Raw genomic sequence first — 16332 nt, 5'->3', positions numbered from 1 at the left:
TTGTACTCTGAGCCAGAAATTGACAGACTGTTAATAGATAAACCCAAGAAGAAACCTTTTTGTACTGTACACTAAATGAAAACGAATGGCGATGTACATAATTTTGAAAATGCCAATAAAGAGATTGATTTTTTAAAAAAGGAGTAGGATGCTTGGTTTTGTATTGGCTGCTCTGATGATAGAGTAGAAATACTGTCCCTGATCCACACAGGAAAGCCCCAGATCTGCAGCTGGTTTCACCCGGTAACCCGTGGTCCTTTGAACATCTGTTGCTGTGTGCAGCTAGCTAGCCTGGTGCTCTGCAAGATCCCTTTGAAGATTGATGTGTGGCCATGCAGGCACGCCTCTTGTAAGGAACGAGGCTTGTGCACTGCCTGCTTTTTCCTGTGCAGTACCGCTTATAGATAACATTCTGTTACGGCACCTCGGTAAGTGAGTCCGAGTCCTGACCCCGGAATTCAGTAAAGAAGAGAACTGTTTCAGAGATGATCAAATTCAGCTGAGAATTTGAAACACCGAGTAGCAATTAGATATGCTCTTTGCAAGGCGGCATGTGGCGCAGTGGTTAGCAGTGGGGCTGGAGTGCTGAGGACCCGGGTTTGAATCCCGGCCCTGGGTCACTGTTCGTATGGAGTTTGCACATTCTCCCCGTGTCTGTGTGACTTTCACCCTCACAACCCAAAGATGTGCCGGTTAGGTGGATTGGCCATGATAAATTGCCCCTTAATTGGAAAAAAAATAATTGGGTACTCTAAAATTTATTTTTAAAAAGATATTCTCTTTGCCCCACTATCCCACATTTGACTGCAGCACGGGCTTTCTGTTACAGAAAGAGTACGGATCTCACCCAGGCATCATCCGTATGGTGTACTTTGTCAAATCACCCTTTAGGTAGTATTATAATTGGAGTCCCGAGAGGGCCCAAATTTAAAGGATGATTTAGTTAAATACATGGTCATGAAGCGGTGGCAGTACATCCAGTCCCGGCAGGGACCATCTGAAGATGTCCGTTCCTGACCGACTTTTATCGGTCTGATTTAACGACCCCCGCTGTTAGACCTCCACACCTCAATACATAGATACATAGAATTTACAGTGCAGAAGGAGGCCATTCAGCCCATCGAGTCTGCACCGGCTCTTGGAAAGAGCACCCTACTCAAGGTCAAAACCTCCACCCTATCCCCGTAACCCCATCCAACACTAAGGGCAATTTTGGACACTAAGGGCAATTTATCATGGCCAATCCACCTAACCTGCACATCTTTGGACTGTGGGAGGAAACCGGAGCACCCGGAGGAAACCCACGCACACACGGGGAAGATGTGCAGACTCCATACAGACAGTGACCCAAGCCGGAATCGAACCTGGGACCCTGGAGCTGTGAAGCGATTGTGCTATCCACAATGCTACCGTGCTGGTATTCCACAAGCTGAATTAGTGAAAGCTTTGAGGAAATCTGTTTATCTGCTCTCACGCACATCTGTAAAATTGCCTGTGCGATGGCCCTTGGCTTTTCAGCATCGCAGGTAAAACAACTTCAGTGACATGCCAGGAGGTGAAACAATGGGATTGTGATGACTTATTTTCTATTGTCTACTGAACTGAGTTGACCGAATGAACTTTGAAATATTCTTGTTCATTATGAATAGCAGGATCAGAAAAGTAATCTGGTTGTTAGTTCAGAAGGTTGATCATGGTCCAGTAAGGGAGCAACAAGAGTGCAGCAGACTGCGAATGGTGCCAGCACCCTCTAACCTTGTGATTATGTTTTCTTATTTGTCTCGTGCATCTACATAATGAAGTTCTTCTCTTGTCTGATTCGCAGGTGTCCTTGAGCTTGACCTGAATTCCACAATATGTCCAACCAAAACAGCTTCAGGATGTTCTTTGAAAATGCTCCCAGATCCAAGTTCTCCTTCTAAAGTACCTAACACGACCTCCCTTTTTGCACAAAAATCTATGAATGGATGGTGGCCATGTGTCCAAGAGAAGGATGGCAAACGCATTTTGGCTGTAAGGACCTTCCAACATTTTGGGATTTTATTTTCAGTGTCGCGTGGCTTGACTTTACTACATTATTTGAATTGTGGGCCTGTATCATTTGTCTTTGTGAAAAATATATCACTGAATCAATGCATAATTTTGTGAACAAGTTATAAAGGGCCCAATTTTCGTCGTGTTCACATTACTATTTGTATTCTGAGACCTTGATCTTATTAACTTTGGAGGAAACTGGCTTATGTTAATACACCACACTGAGGACAAAACATCGCTTTTTGGCCGTGATTCTCCCAAAAATTTCATTGTGGCAAGTTTTTCAGGGGGTTTCCCATCGGTGCTGACTGCACGTTCCCCACCGCTATTCAATGGCACTTAGTCACTGTTTTGGGCCCTGGGGAGTTTCTCACCAGTTTAGCCCAGACTTTAAAAAAAATTTTAAGCACTGGGGCGCTGAACTCGGGGGATCGTGTCGCCATTTTGAAACAGTGCCCCAATCTCTAAGTGTGCTCGAGGATCCCCACAATCCCAATCCATGGGCAATGTTACCTCTCGCACACATGGGCACTACCCCACACCCCCAAAGTGAGGACATCCTGCTATGTGGTCCCTAGGGATCAGGCCACCCCAAGCCCCCTTACACCACCCCCTCCCTTCCAGGACCCCCACCCATCGCCCTCCAAATTCTGGAGGTCCTTACTTACCAGCCCTGCAGACTCCCAGCCTTTAATTTCTCCCCCACCCCCCCTCGACCCTCCTTTCGTGGACATGGCCACCTGGCCCTTGGCAGTGCTACTAAGGCACTTGTGCGCCCTTGCAATGGTACCCGGGCCGTGCTCCAGCCAGCTTGTCAGTGCCATTTGGGCACCTTGGTAGTGCCAGGGTGACAGTGCCAACTGGGCATTGCCAGGCACCCATGTTCAGGGGAGAGCCAGGGGTACCACCCTGCACTTAATCTGACCACCCAGATGTCTCTGATAGCCTGGGATACCCTGTGTACCAGTACTGAACAGCACCAGGCTGCAGCCTTACTGGTGGATCCCAGGTTGCCGGTGGATACCGGGTAAGTTCGCCTAAGCCGGTTTTCAACCGGCTTTGGCGCATGCTGTTTGGTCACGCCCCGTGTGGCCGTGTTTCAGATTCCTCGCGGGACTTTGGTGAATCCAGCGAGACTGTCTAAGTCCACGAGTGGGCTCTCCCAGCATTCACCGGCCATACCGCTCTCAAGCAAGAGTGTAACACGGCCAGTGGATTGTGCCCTTTATGTGGTTTGCAAATTCTGCTTTTTGACCTTGTTTTTAATTAGCATTGCATCAGAACGGTCCAGTTAAGGTAGCGGGGGGGGGGGGGGGGGGGGGGGCTACAGGTTCGGTACGGGGGTTCAATGGCTAGCTAAGGCCCAAAACCAAACTAAATAAACATGTTGAGGGGGGGGGGGGGGGGGCGCAGTTACTACTACGAAGATGCTTACCTGTAAATATGTATGTTAATTTTTGCGTGTTTGTTTGTTTTTTTTTGTTTTTTTTTTCTCTCCTAACAATTTGTAATTTGTTCAATATAAAATATGAAAACTGAATAAAAACATTTATAAAAAAAAAAGAACGGTCCAGTTAGCGAGATTCGGGCAGGCACTCATTCATCCAGCTAAATTTCTTTCTTTAAATCTGGTTCAAATGTTTGTAGCAAACGAATTAAGGACGAAGCCTATTTTTTTTGTGATATTGGGATTTTGTTTAAGCTGTAGACCTCAAAGTGTTATTTCAGATTAAAGATATTTATGACTTATTCTAAGACAATTAATATTGTTTTAGGCGGTTTGAAATATTCCAAAAAGGTGGATGCAAGTTGCATTTACTTGTCCTGAGGTTTCTGCTCAGTAGGGTTGTTTCTTTTCAGTAAAATTTGCCCCACAAGCTAGCAGGAATTATCAAATAATTTTGAGCGCAATCTTTTGCGTCAGTTTTTTTAAATTGCCCTACAGCCTCCAATAACACTAAATGGCCACACCCTCGGATGGAACTCATCTCCGTTGGTAGGTTCTGTAAAGCCTTTTTTTTTTCTCTTTTTAAAAAATAATTTTTATAAATTTAGAGTACCCAAGTATTTTTTTCCAATTAAGGGGCAATTTAGTGTGGTCATTCCACCTAACCTACACATCTTTGGGTTGTGGGGGTGAAACCCACGCAGACACGGGGAGAATGTGTGTGGTGACCTGGGGCCGGGATTGAACATAGATCCTCAGTGCCATAGGCAGCAGTACTAACCACCGTGCTGCCCTTTTTAAGGTGCAGGGAGACTAATGACCATGTTTTAAAAGCTTACATTTTCTTAATTCACCAAGTTTCTAATTTGCCAAAACTATTTTATAGTATGCCTACGTGTAACCTGTGAATTGTCCTATGTAATCTTGTTGGTCATTTTCAGCTATTTAAGATTACTCATCAAACATTGTTTCAAGTGCTGCCTTTTTCTGATGAACGCATTTTCAGCTGCATTAATGAAACTTCACCAAGCTGCTTTTATTAATGGATCGGCATCCGTTTATACTCAAGTATACACTGGCTTTCTTCATGCAATTTTTAAAGAATTACATTCTAATATGCTGCCCTATTTTATATTTAGTGATGGGTCAATTAATTTGAGCAAAAACTTCTGAAAACTAATGAAATGCACAAAGGATCATCAATTGCGTCCAAACCAGAAACACTCGACCACACGCGCCGAGGAGGCGGTCACGTTAATTTTTCAAGTATTTAATGAGCCAGCATGCTGTAAAGTCTTTTATTCTGACTCTCTACCTGTATACAGCATGTTTGTACCGAAGCAAAGGTGTTTTACACAACATCATATGAATCTTTCACTGCCGGGTGCACATCGTCCCCACAGAAAAATACGACAGACAATCATTTAAATCTGTACAAAGGAAATGAAAGGCTAGCTGATGAATGATCCAGGAGCCTCCGTGATATGCTTGGCGCTGCCACTAAGCTTTATAATAGCCCAGTTCATCACTCATAACCAAAGAATGACACTTTTGAAGAATTTTAAACTGAAGGAGAAACACTGTCACGGGCATTTTGTTAACCCTTGAAGTAATGGTTGAATACCAGACAAAACACTTTAGATTGACTGTTTGGTTAGCTAATTGAGAATATCACTAAAATAACTGTGGCCCCCAATTCATGGATCGCGTACCTGCTTTAGTCTGAGATGGGGCTGTTGGCCTAAAAAGGATTGCATAGTGTTCTGCTTTTAAAAGGCTGAGGTAATCCTAGAAGTCCTGAACTCTAAGATAACCCACCACTTATCTGTGAATGCCTGTTCTGGTTAGATAACTTGCTGAAAGTTTTTTTGTAATTCTTTTTGTTATCCAGGGTAAAGTTGAAATGACACTGGAGATTCTCAGTGAACAAGAGGCTGAGCAAAAGCCTGCTGCCAAGGCAAGGGATGAACCCAACATGAACCCAAAACTGGAGCCTCCAAAGTAACTTTTTTTTCTTGATTTGTTTTCATAAATTTGTGCCTTCCATTTTGAAAGAACAAGAGTCTAGAAGTGCTTGACATTTTAAAGCAGAGGGCTCCATTTGTTTTGAGCATTGAATGCAGGCTACTTGAAGTGAATGGATGGGTTTTACCCATTCTTACAAAGCATAGATTTTTTTATCTCCTCTTATTTCATGCGGTCAGGATTTACATTCAAGTGTCCTATCAGTTCCACATTTAGATGAGTGCATTTGAGAGTCATGTTCGTGATTCAACGGCTCAAAAATAGACAACAGTTCAGCAGTTTATTCTTTGAAATGTGGTCACATGGAGTTTAGACTGGAGGAGGTATTTATCTTTGTAACATGCCAAAAGTAAAAGATATCAATCACCTAACCTTTATCTGCCCAATTCTTCTGTTGCAAGTGAATTGGTGTATAAATTGACTATTCCTGTTTCTGCTAACATTCTCCTTTTCTGAAAGTATGGACTCCTGGCGAGGTGCAGTTCCACAGTTGCTGACGTCCCACTGGAATTATCTTCTGTGAGAATGCAGATGATAGGATGGGGGAGCTGTCAATCATGCCTGGTCCTTTTTATCACCAGCAGCAGACAGTCGCAGTATTTAGATGAGGAGAAGCAAGGTGGCTGCAGAATCTGCTCCTGAATGGGCCGAGCATGGAACAGGAATGAGCCAGTCAACCTGAATGAGCCAGTGAAGACACCAGTTTCAATTCAACAGGGCAATGGATGACCTGTAACTGTTGGGAAGGATTGGACTGTTGCAGTCCTGCTATCTGTTGTTGAGTAACCTAGTAACTAACACAGATGGGGGCTGGTTTAGCTCAGTTGGCTGGACAGCTGGTTTAGGATGCACAGTGAGGCCAACAGCACGAGTTCAATTCTTGTACCGGCTGAGGTTATACATGAAGGCCCCGCATTCGCAACCTTGCCTCTCGCCTGGGTTTGGTGATTCTCGGGTTAAATCACCACCAGTCAGATCTTCCCCACCCTCTCCCTCAAAGGGGAAAGCAGCCGAAGGTCATTTGTGACTAGGGCGACTTTATTTTTACCAGCACGAAGAACTACTTGAGAGAGGTACAGCAGGGTTCCGGCTATCCAGAAACAAGATCCCCACACGGTATCTTTCAAGAAAGGCAAATAAAATGGAAGGCAAAATTTAAATCCGCAATAGACATTTATTAAAAAGCACAGTTTGCAAATACTGGGGCAAGTATGCATTTAGAAACGAGAAAGAAAGTTCAGTGCTTAGATGTTTGAAAGCCTCGGTGGCGAGTTGTTGTGTTCTACACAATATATTGCTGCCGGCTGTTGAATACAGCTCCATTGTTGTTACATTCTCTCCTCCGACTTTTCCGTGACCCATTATTTTGAAATTTTTCTTTTTTATGAACTTGGTTAATCAAATATTCCATGCTGCACCACATCCAAACAATGACTTTGACCAAAAATGGCAATTGGTGCAGCATTTTTTTTTGTTTTTGTTGCTCAGCGAGTTCTGACAAATATCAATGAAAGGAATGAGAAATTGATAAGTTTGGTGCGGTTTGAGGAAGGAATGGTGATCATAAAACAGTCATGGGACCTTTAACATTCAGGCTGATGGGGCCTCAGTTTAACATCTTGAGGATGGTTCAACTGATAATGTTGCTCTCCAGAATCAGCCTAGGTTGTGTACTGATGTTCGGAGTGGGGTTTAAACACTCTATTGAACCAATCTGATGCTTAACTATGTTGGTCATTTGCACCTACTTGATATATACCATAGGTTAGGTTTGCACTATCTTTTCTATTCCCCTCCCACCTCTTCACACATGCCATGCTCCATGAGGAAGGCAATACAAAGCCATTAAATGTATCTCTTCTAGGCAGCACGGTGGCACAGTGGTTAGCATTGATGCCTCACGACGCGTAGGTCCCAGGTTTGATCCTGGCTCTGGGTCACTGTCCGTGTGGAATTTGCACATTCTCCCCACGTTTGCGTGGGTTTTGCCCCCACAGCCCAAAGATGTGCAGGGTAGGGCAGCACGGTGGCACAGTGGTTAGCATTGCTGCATTCGGCGCTGAGGACCCGAGTTCGAATCCCGGCTCTGGGTCACTGTCCGTGTGGAATTTGCACGTTCTCCCCGTGTTTGCGTGGGTTTCACCCCGACAACCCAAAGATGTGCAGGCTAGGTGGATTGGCCATGCTAAATTGCCCCTTAATTGGAAAAAATTAATTGGATACTCTAAAAAAAAATTTTAAATCTCTTCTCCGACTGCGGGGGTTTCTGAAAATGGGGATTCCTGTGTGGTACTTTCAACTGACTGGCTCTGTGGTATTTCAACTCTAGTAGCCGTTCTTGGCGTGCTGTCTTTCAGCAGCCTTGTTCAATCAATACACTTTGTTCCACCCCAACCTATGGGAGACTGCAGTCCGTTCCTCGCGCCATTATTTTTACCTGGTTAGCTGATGTCTCTGAATATATCGGGGTCAAAACCCAGGTCCTCATAATAACAGCTCAGTATCGTACCACACTATGCATTTATCAACTAAGCCATTGGTTAGATAAGGAACTCATTCCCAGGGTTTCTAAAAGGGATAATAAACATGCCCGTGGTTTGCTTGAGTAATGGTTTCTCAACCCTATAAATGAGTGCTTAATGTAAACTGTGTACACTTTATCCATTAGAAAGGAAAGTTAACTGGATTTAATTCTTTACAATCAGCCGTCCAGAAACGTCTTTCCTGTGGTTCACCAGTCCTTGCAAGACGATGAAATACATCATCTGGCGCCGGTTCAAATGGATCTTTCTTGGGATCATAATACTGCTGTTTGTAGGTCTGTTCCTCGGGATCTTCTTTTATTCATTGCCGGTAAGTACAGTGTGTGGGCTTTAATAATGCTGTTATCGAAGCGAGGTTGCACAGTAAACCATTTGTATTTTTGGGAAACAAAATAGGCTGGCGCATTAATGTCAATCTTCAAAACATCGCTGACTTGTAACACTTGGAGCTTTGCTGCTGATTGTGTAGAGTCAAATGTACCAAAGGTCTTAACCTAAACTGGAGAGTGTAGCCATAGGTTGCTATTTATGCTTGCTGCTTTCAGTGCTGAGTTTGGAGGCACCAAGTAAAATTCTCAAAAGAGGCTTCTCTTGGTGCATTTACAGAATTGTGCCCAACCTTAAAGAAAGATGACTTTTGACAGCATACTAGGAGATGAGCTAATGTGTTTTGGTAGCAAAGATTGATTTGATTAAATAAAAGCTACCATTTGAATTACTTTAATTTAATTGTTATTAATTATACTTAATTGTACTCCCTCACTTACTGTGAGTTACAGGCTTGAGGGGCTGAATGGCCTATCCGATGTTGCCATGATTTACTGAAATAAGTTGGAAACTTTAAAAATGCCTCCATTCATCCACTTTTTTCACACATGGTTTTGAGGTTTCTTGTCTTTTTTTTGTGCATTACTGAAAATCATACTGAAGCTCAGTGAACAAGCTGGATTTGTATTGTAGTACAATTATACTTCTAGTCCTTCCACTGTCTGTTGCAGTCCTGTTTTCTCTGATCTTTAAGCAAGAGTGTGGGTTTCTCAACCCCCAATGACATACCATGTTGACTAATAAGTAATCTGTGAGACAGGATAAGTCTCCTTGAGGTCTATTTTATGATCCAGCCATTAAGATAGAAACCTGCTCTTGCAGGTTACCCCAGTTGAAATGCTACTTGAGACTGCAATTAGAGTTTGGGACATCAGTGCAGGAATTAGAGGCTGTATTGCAATTGTTAAACTATCTTAAGAGGGACGGGCTGAGGTTTTGGCAGGTTTTTAAATATCTGAAAGAAGCATTCTGCAGCTGCAGAATAGAAACATGAGCATACAATTTTTGTTAGTATTTTCTTATCTGCAATAAGTTGAGGCATGTTTAACTGATTGTAATTTGGAGAATCTTTTCCATACAATCTATTTGTGGGTCATCGGCTAAACAAGAGTTAATGTCGGTAGCTAAGTCCCCCATTATCTTAGCATTTTCAATTAAATACACCAAATTGCCAATGGCATGTGGTATAAAGTATTGCCACAATAATGCTGGACGAGCCGCAATTACATTGATTTACTCTGGACTACGTTCAGTTCATTGAGTAGAAAAAAAAGAAATTGGAGTTTAAGAATTTCACTGGTGTAATAAATTCTGTATATTGCTACCATGTTAGAGCAACAAGGCTGTTAATTTAAAATTAAATAAAACCCTTCTGTCTTCCACATTGATGGAAGACAAAAGATTATGGGAAAGTTCTTTTTAAGGTGATAGGAGGAAAAGTTCAGCAGCATCCATCATGGCCTCCAGGCCTGCTGGGATAGGAGGGAGGGACATAAAGGTGTCAACACCAGAGCTGGTTTAGTAGTAAATCACAGTTAGTGGAGCTAGCACAGGAATGGCAAACCAAGGCAGCTGTTACTTGTGCAGTGTTGGATCTCTCAATGTTGTGTTAAGACAAGTTCCCTCTTTTCTTTCTCCCCCCCCCCCCCCCCCCCCCGACCTTAACTTTCCAGTGCTGTTTTTACACCATCATCATCTCCCTCTTAGCCTTGTGACCTTAACATGGCTGAGAAAATTAAGGACCACAGAGTCCGGAGGATTTAACTTCTATTATTAACAGGGCTCGATTATTCAGCCACTCTTTGGGTGATATTTCTTTTATATGTCCGTGCCAGCGGGAAATCCCCTTAGCCAATTTTTTAACCTACATTTAATTCCCATTGAGGCATTTGCTAGCCAGAAGCGCGCTACTGCTGTTGTTGTAGCTGGCACTGTAGGCATTAGCAGAGAATAAACGTTATTTCCAGTTTTACCTGCGAGGGGACGGTTTGCTCGTTTAAAACCTCAGTGTGCTCATATAAATGACTGCTTTAAATCGATTTTGGCTCAATTAAATTTGTTAACTCGTAAGTGCTTCAGTTTCGATCTGTCATATGTCCAGCAGACCAAAAATGTGAGCAATTCCAAGGATTTAGTTTGTCCAGGATATGAGGGTCTTTTCCTAAATTCCGAGTCCTCCGTCCGATCGGAAACAATTAGAGATCAAGATCTTTAGACGAAAGGTCACAGCCCAGTGGAGCCCTGTGGATCGACACATTCGCTTCTCCCCACGTTGACCATATGAAGCTGATGAGAAATAGGCAGTTGTCTCGCTGCCAAGAGATTAAGGGGAAATTGGAGCAATGATTTTGTTGCATTCTCCCAATGCAGTTTCAGGAGCAATTGTCAAGAGTCGACGTACTCGACCCGGGTTCAGGTTAGGCAGTACATTCATTTGGGAGAAAATAAGGGGATTCATACTCCTAAATATTGTCCCGCCAAATGGACATTTCTATTATTAATTTCATAATATAATTTGTGCAGCCTTTGTAGGAAAGTGCTTATCTAATTGAATACAGTATTTGAGTATGCAACTTGACGTGATTGTTCTATATTGTTTCAGTGGGGCGGGAATACAGGCTACTTTCAGCTCCCTTTCCTTACTTGAAATCTGAGCTGCTGCTTCATGTCTCAGTTTAAATTCAGGGCCCGCTCGTACCAATATCATCCATGCTGATGTTACGACACAAGGTCACGGTGATATCATAATGAAAGATTTTGCCGGTTCTTTCGCAAATAGCAGCTTGAGACTGACACCCCGCAATACCTTTGGTGGGTTTCCCAGAAGCGCATAAAATAACCCGGTTGCTGGTTATTCACCGAGACTCTGTTTTCTGGTGAATGATATAACCAGCCTTTTGGATTCAGGCCTCGCTGTTGATTTTTTACATGCCAAATTTCTCTCGCTCGGAAAATGTGAAAAATATATGTCATGGCATCATTCCGTTTTTATGTAGTAATGGGGATCACTGGTATCCTGGGAACACATCCTAGCTTCTTCTCAAGTCTGCGCTCAAAACCTCAGCAACTTCGCAGAAGGGGCAGGCACTTTCACATCACCCAAGACCACCACCTGGTGGATGACTAGGGAATAGCATTGCCTTCAATCTGATCTGTCCAGCACAGGGATGATTCCATTGGCTGGAAGGCGAAGAGAAATGACTCCAATTTAATTTTCATGCCAATTTTCTCCTTCTCCTCCTCCTCTCCTAAAGTCTGAGAGTGGAGCAAGTGTTATATCAGGATCCCTTTATCAAGTACAGATACAAACTGAGGAACAGTTACAGCTGAAGGATGGCCAAATACCGTGTATTCCTGGGTCTGGACAAAATGTAAACATGAGAAAATCCAGACTATATTGTTGATGAAACTAGGGAGATGTCTTCCTTGTAAACAATGAAGTATGAATGATAGAATAGACAATGTAGGGGGAAATAAATTTGTTTAGAGTAATTAGAAAATAAACAATCCTCCTGCGAGTGGGTTTTAGGGTATCTGAGTACAGTGCAGTAGAAAAGTAGTGAGGAAAATTTTTATTAAGAAGGAACAACACTTTTTTTTTTATTTAAAAGTCCTTTAGTATGTATCATTCACCAAATAGGCTATTACTCTGAATATTCTAGACCAGGCAGTTCAAAGGCCAAAGTCCATCCGGAAGATGGTGACAAGCTGCAAAACATTTAGAGACCCGTCTTGCTGGAGCCAAAAGGAATTGTAACAGCTGTGAAGTGGCTCATCTTCTACAGCTCTAATCTGGAACAGCATGTCCTAGTGGCTGTTGACTCCTCCACGCCCCATACATCACAGTTGAGACCTTTGGTATCAAGTAGTGGTTAACAGAGAAATGCTCCCTGTTTTGCTCAAGTGATTGCTTGGTGTGAGTTTGAGGACAGTCTGTCGAATAGTCGACCCAGACCTGGACGTGCATTGGCCACCCACCTCTCACAATTGAGAAAAGCTCCCCATGCTCATAGACATGAGCAGAACAGGAAAAGTGAGTTTGGCTGGAGCAGCTGAACTAACCAAAAAGCACTCCCAAGGCTGTCCTGCTAAACATTTCACCAGTAATTCAGGGAATGAAAAAAAAATGGTGAACCTTGAAGATTTTTTTTTAAGCCACCTAAATAATTTTTTCTGTAGAGGTAAAAGATCAGAGCGATTCATCCCTCGTGATCTGAGCCATCTATGGAACTCGGCAATTAGTGCATCATCCCATACTGGAGAACAGAGTCTGATCAATTTAAACCAGACCAACATCTGACCAGATCCACAAGCCAACTAGAGCGATGAGTGGCTTCTAAGCAGATCTTAAATGAATGGGATGAGAACCCCCTTACTCCAGCTGTAACCCAAAGCTGTCACAAAAGGGAATAAACCAGCTTTTTTTCCGGAGGCTTATAACAGTTTTGACTTGACACTCCATTTCCTTTTAAAATGCCAATTATAATGTGTGACTCTACTGCAAATCCCAGATGTTGTTAAAGATAGTTGATCCAATAAATTGGTGCCATACAGGTGCAATCTGCATCTAACTACCAGAACCCTAACAAAATGAGAAGGTTCATAAACTAGTAGCAACAGGGACAAAGACAGCTGACTTAGAGTTTTTCCTCCCACACTGTATTGTTGAATGCTCTATGAGCAGGAGAGAAAGACCAGATGCCAACACAATAACTTCACTTTTAAAATTCATTCTTGGGATGAGTGGGTCACAGGCAAGGCCAACATTTATTGAGCATCCCTAATTGCCCTTGAGCAGGTGGTGGTGAGCTGCCTGCAACTGAGTGGCTTGCTAGGCCATTTCAGAGAACAGGTCGACAGGGCACAATGGCACAGTGGTTAGCACTGCTGCCTCACAGCACCAGGACCATGTACCCTGAAGGTGGCTGTGCAGGTCGATAGAGTGGTCAAGAAGGCATACGGCATGCTTGCCTTCATCGGACGGGGTATTGAGTAAAAGAGTTGGCAGATCATGTTACAGTTGTATAAGACTTTGGTTCGGCCACATTTGGAATACTGCGTACAGTTCTGGTCGCCACATTACCAAAAGGTTGTGGATGCTTTGGAGAAGGTGCAGAGGAGGTTCACCAGGATGTTGCCTGGTATGGAGGGTGCTAGCTATGAAGAGAGGTTGAGTAGATTAGGATTATTTTCATTAGAAAGACGAAGGTTGAGGGGGGACCTCTTGAGGTCTACAAAATTATGAGGGGTATAGACAGGGTGGATAGCAAGAAGCTTTTCCCAGAGTGGGGGCTCAATTACTAGGGGTCACGAGTTGAAGGCGAGAGGGGAAAAGTTTGAGGGAGATATGTGTGGAAAGTTCTTTACCCAGAGGGTGGTGGGTGCCTGGAACACATTGCCGGCGGAGGTGGTAGAGGCGGGCACAATAGCGTCATTTAAGATGTACAGATACATGAATAGGCAGGGAGCAGAGGGATACAGATCCTTAGAAAATAGGCGACAGTTTTAGATAGAGGATCTGGATCAGCGGAGGCTTGGAGGGCCAAAAGGCCTGTTCCTGTGCTGTAATTTTTCTTTGTTCTTTGACCCGGGTTCAAATCCGGCCTCGCGTAACTGTCTGTGTGGAGTTTGTACTTTCTCCCCATGTCTGTGTGTGGGTTTCCTCCACTGCTTCTTTTCCTCCCATTGTCCAAAGATTCACAGGTTAGGTGGATTGGGTATGATAAAATTGCCCCTTAGTGTCCAGGCATGCACAGGTTGGGTGGGGTGACAGGCATAGGGTGGGGGAATGCACCGAGGTAGGGTCCTCTTTCAGCCGGTCAGTGCAGACTCGATGGGCTGAATGGCCTCCTTCTGCGCTATAAAGATTCTTATGATTCTAGGTCAACCATGTTAGTTTGGTTGTGGAGTTACATATAGGTAAGACCGAGTCAGATATCCTCCCTTCAAGGACATTAGTGAACTTGTTGGGATTTTATAACAACCATGTAGTTTTGTGATAATTATTAATTAGGCTTTCATTTTAAAGCAGATTTGTGAATTAAATTTAAATACATCTAGTGGCTAAGGTTGGGTTTGAACCTGTGTCTCTGAATTACTAGTCCAGTAAAATCCACCACTTGAATCTCTTGTATTGGAAAGAACGTACAGTTGGTGTTGGCAGTTCAGTAGTCAGCATAGAATGAGGATGTAGCCTGGATGGCACGGTGGAGCATTGGTTAGCATTGCTGCCTCCCGGCGCTGAGGACCCGGGTTCGATCCCGGCCCCAGGTTGCGGTCCGTGTGGAATTTGCACATTCTCCCCATATCTGCATGGGACTCGCACCCACAACCCAAAGATGTGCTGGGGAGGTGGATTGGTCGCACTAAATTGCTCCTGGATTGGAAATTTTTCTGAAAACATAGAATGAAGAAGAATGACCGAATGCCACTTTTTGAGAGGGAAACACAATCCCATCGGTAACCTCTGAAGACTAAAAATGCCATTAAAATAGGCAATGGAATAGTGAGCCAGTGCTTGCTCGGAGGACTGATAGTACAGCCCTTGGCCAGCTGCCAGGAATCGCAGGCAAGGATCCTGGTCAATACTCCCGAAACATGTTTCTCAGCCTGTCGAGAAATGCTCAGTAACTTGGTCCTGCAGCATGATTTGAGGTCAAAATCAGTAGAATGGGAATTAAACCCTGCGTTGCAAGACACTAATTCACCACCTGTTAAATTGATTTATCTTAATTCAAAGTTCCTCTTCGTTGAAGCATGTGGAAACCTAGCCCCCTGAACAAGGAACATTTTAAATGCATATCAGAATCTGGAAGTTCTTGATTTGATGTAATTAGATATTTTTTGACCCAGTTCCCAATTTTCTGCATTCTGCCCCTCAAGATACTGACCCACATCAGTACAATTACGTGGGTGTCTGCAGCTCCCTGATCTTCTGGCTTCCCTTTTCACCTGTGAAGTAGATGGTGTGTTGGGAGGTTATTCGAACCAGCTGCTGTTTTATCTTAACCAATTTTAACACCAACGTGCCTTTTATCTGAGATCACTGGGTTATTTACATCTATTTCCTTGTCTTGAAGCAACCGTAGCTTGCATTTACTAACATGCTAAAACAGCCCAAGGTGCTTTGCCGGAATATTACCAAACAAAATGCGACCACTGTGTCCCTCCAATATTAAAGCCGGTGACGGAATGCTTGGTGAAAGGTAGAAGCATCTTAGAGAAGCATCTTTAAAGGATGCTTCCCAGAGTCGCTGAGACCACTTTCAGAATTCCCACTGCCCCCTTTCCCAGTCACTGGAGCACAGCCTGGGACAATGAGTGGAAGATCATCCTGCTCTGTGGAGCTCGGTGCATAAAGGAACTTGCTGAGTGGTTTGGGTGGCATTTGAAACATTTGTTTTTCATCAACAGTTTGTTCCGGTGTGGTAGATGATTTTAATTTCATTGAGACATTTGGAAGAGTTGGTCTTGACCCAGTATGAAGAAATAATACAGTTATATCTTTGAATAACATCCTCAATTGACATCCTAATTCTGTCCCATAGGCAAGTTAGACTAGTTCTCAGACTGGCCACCAGATAGAGCTCTGTGCAGAACTCTGGAACAGTCTTCACTGACCAAGAGAAAAGAATACAGACGTTGTCCTTTTATCATTCAACATGGAATAGAAAAATGTGGCCTATAAATTAGCAGCATCAGTTTGAGACACAGGAAAACCATAAATATCCATTATTTAGATTCCTCTTGGCCTCCTCCAGAGGACCCCAGCATCACAGATGCCAAGTCTTCTGCCAATTTGATTCACTTGACATCAAGAAACGGATGAAGGCACTGGATACGGCAATGGCTATAGGCCCTAATGACATTCCTGCGATAGGACTGACTACTTGTACTCCAGAATTAGCTGCACTCATAGCCAAGCTGTTCTAGTGCAGTTCAACACTACCGGACGAT

General features: G+C 43.5%; 1 protein-coding gene across 7 annotated transcripts in view; it reads left to right on the top strand.

The window, feature by feature from the left end:
• Positions 1-16332, top strand: part of LOC119979244 (myoferlin-like) — a 284837-nt gene that overhangs the window by 260952 nt on the left and 7553 nt on the right. For all 7 annotated transcript variants that reach the window (XM_038821180.1, XM_038821182.1, XM_038821178.1 and 4 more), the window contains 3 exons: positions 1826-2013; positions 5373-5482; positions 8212-8359. In XM_038821180.1, coding sequence (XP_038677108.1) covers positions 1826-2013; positions 5373-5482; positions 8212-8359 — 446 coding nt within the window. The remainder of the gene's footprint in view (positions 1-1825; positions 2014-5372; positions 5483-8211; positions 8360-16332) is intronic.

The sequence above is a fragment of the Scyliorhinus canicula genome, chromosome 16 (genome assembly GCF_902713615.1).
Source record: "Scyliorhinus canicula chromosome 16, sScyCan1.1, whole genome shotgun sequence".
NCBI lineage: Eukaryota > Metazoa > Chordata > Chondrichthyes > Carcharhiniformes > Scyliorhinidae > Scyliorhinus > Scyliorhinus canicula.
This window is presented reverse-complemented; position numbering and strand designations above follow the sequence as displayed.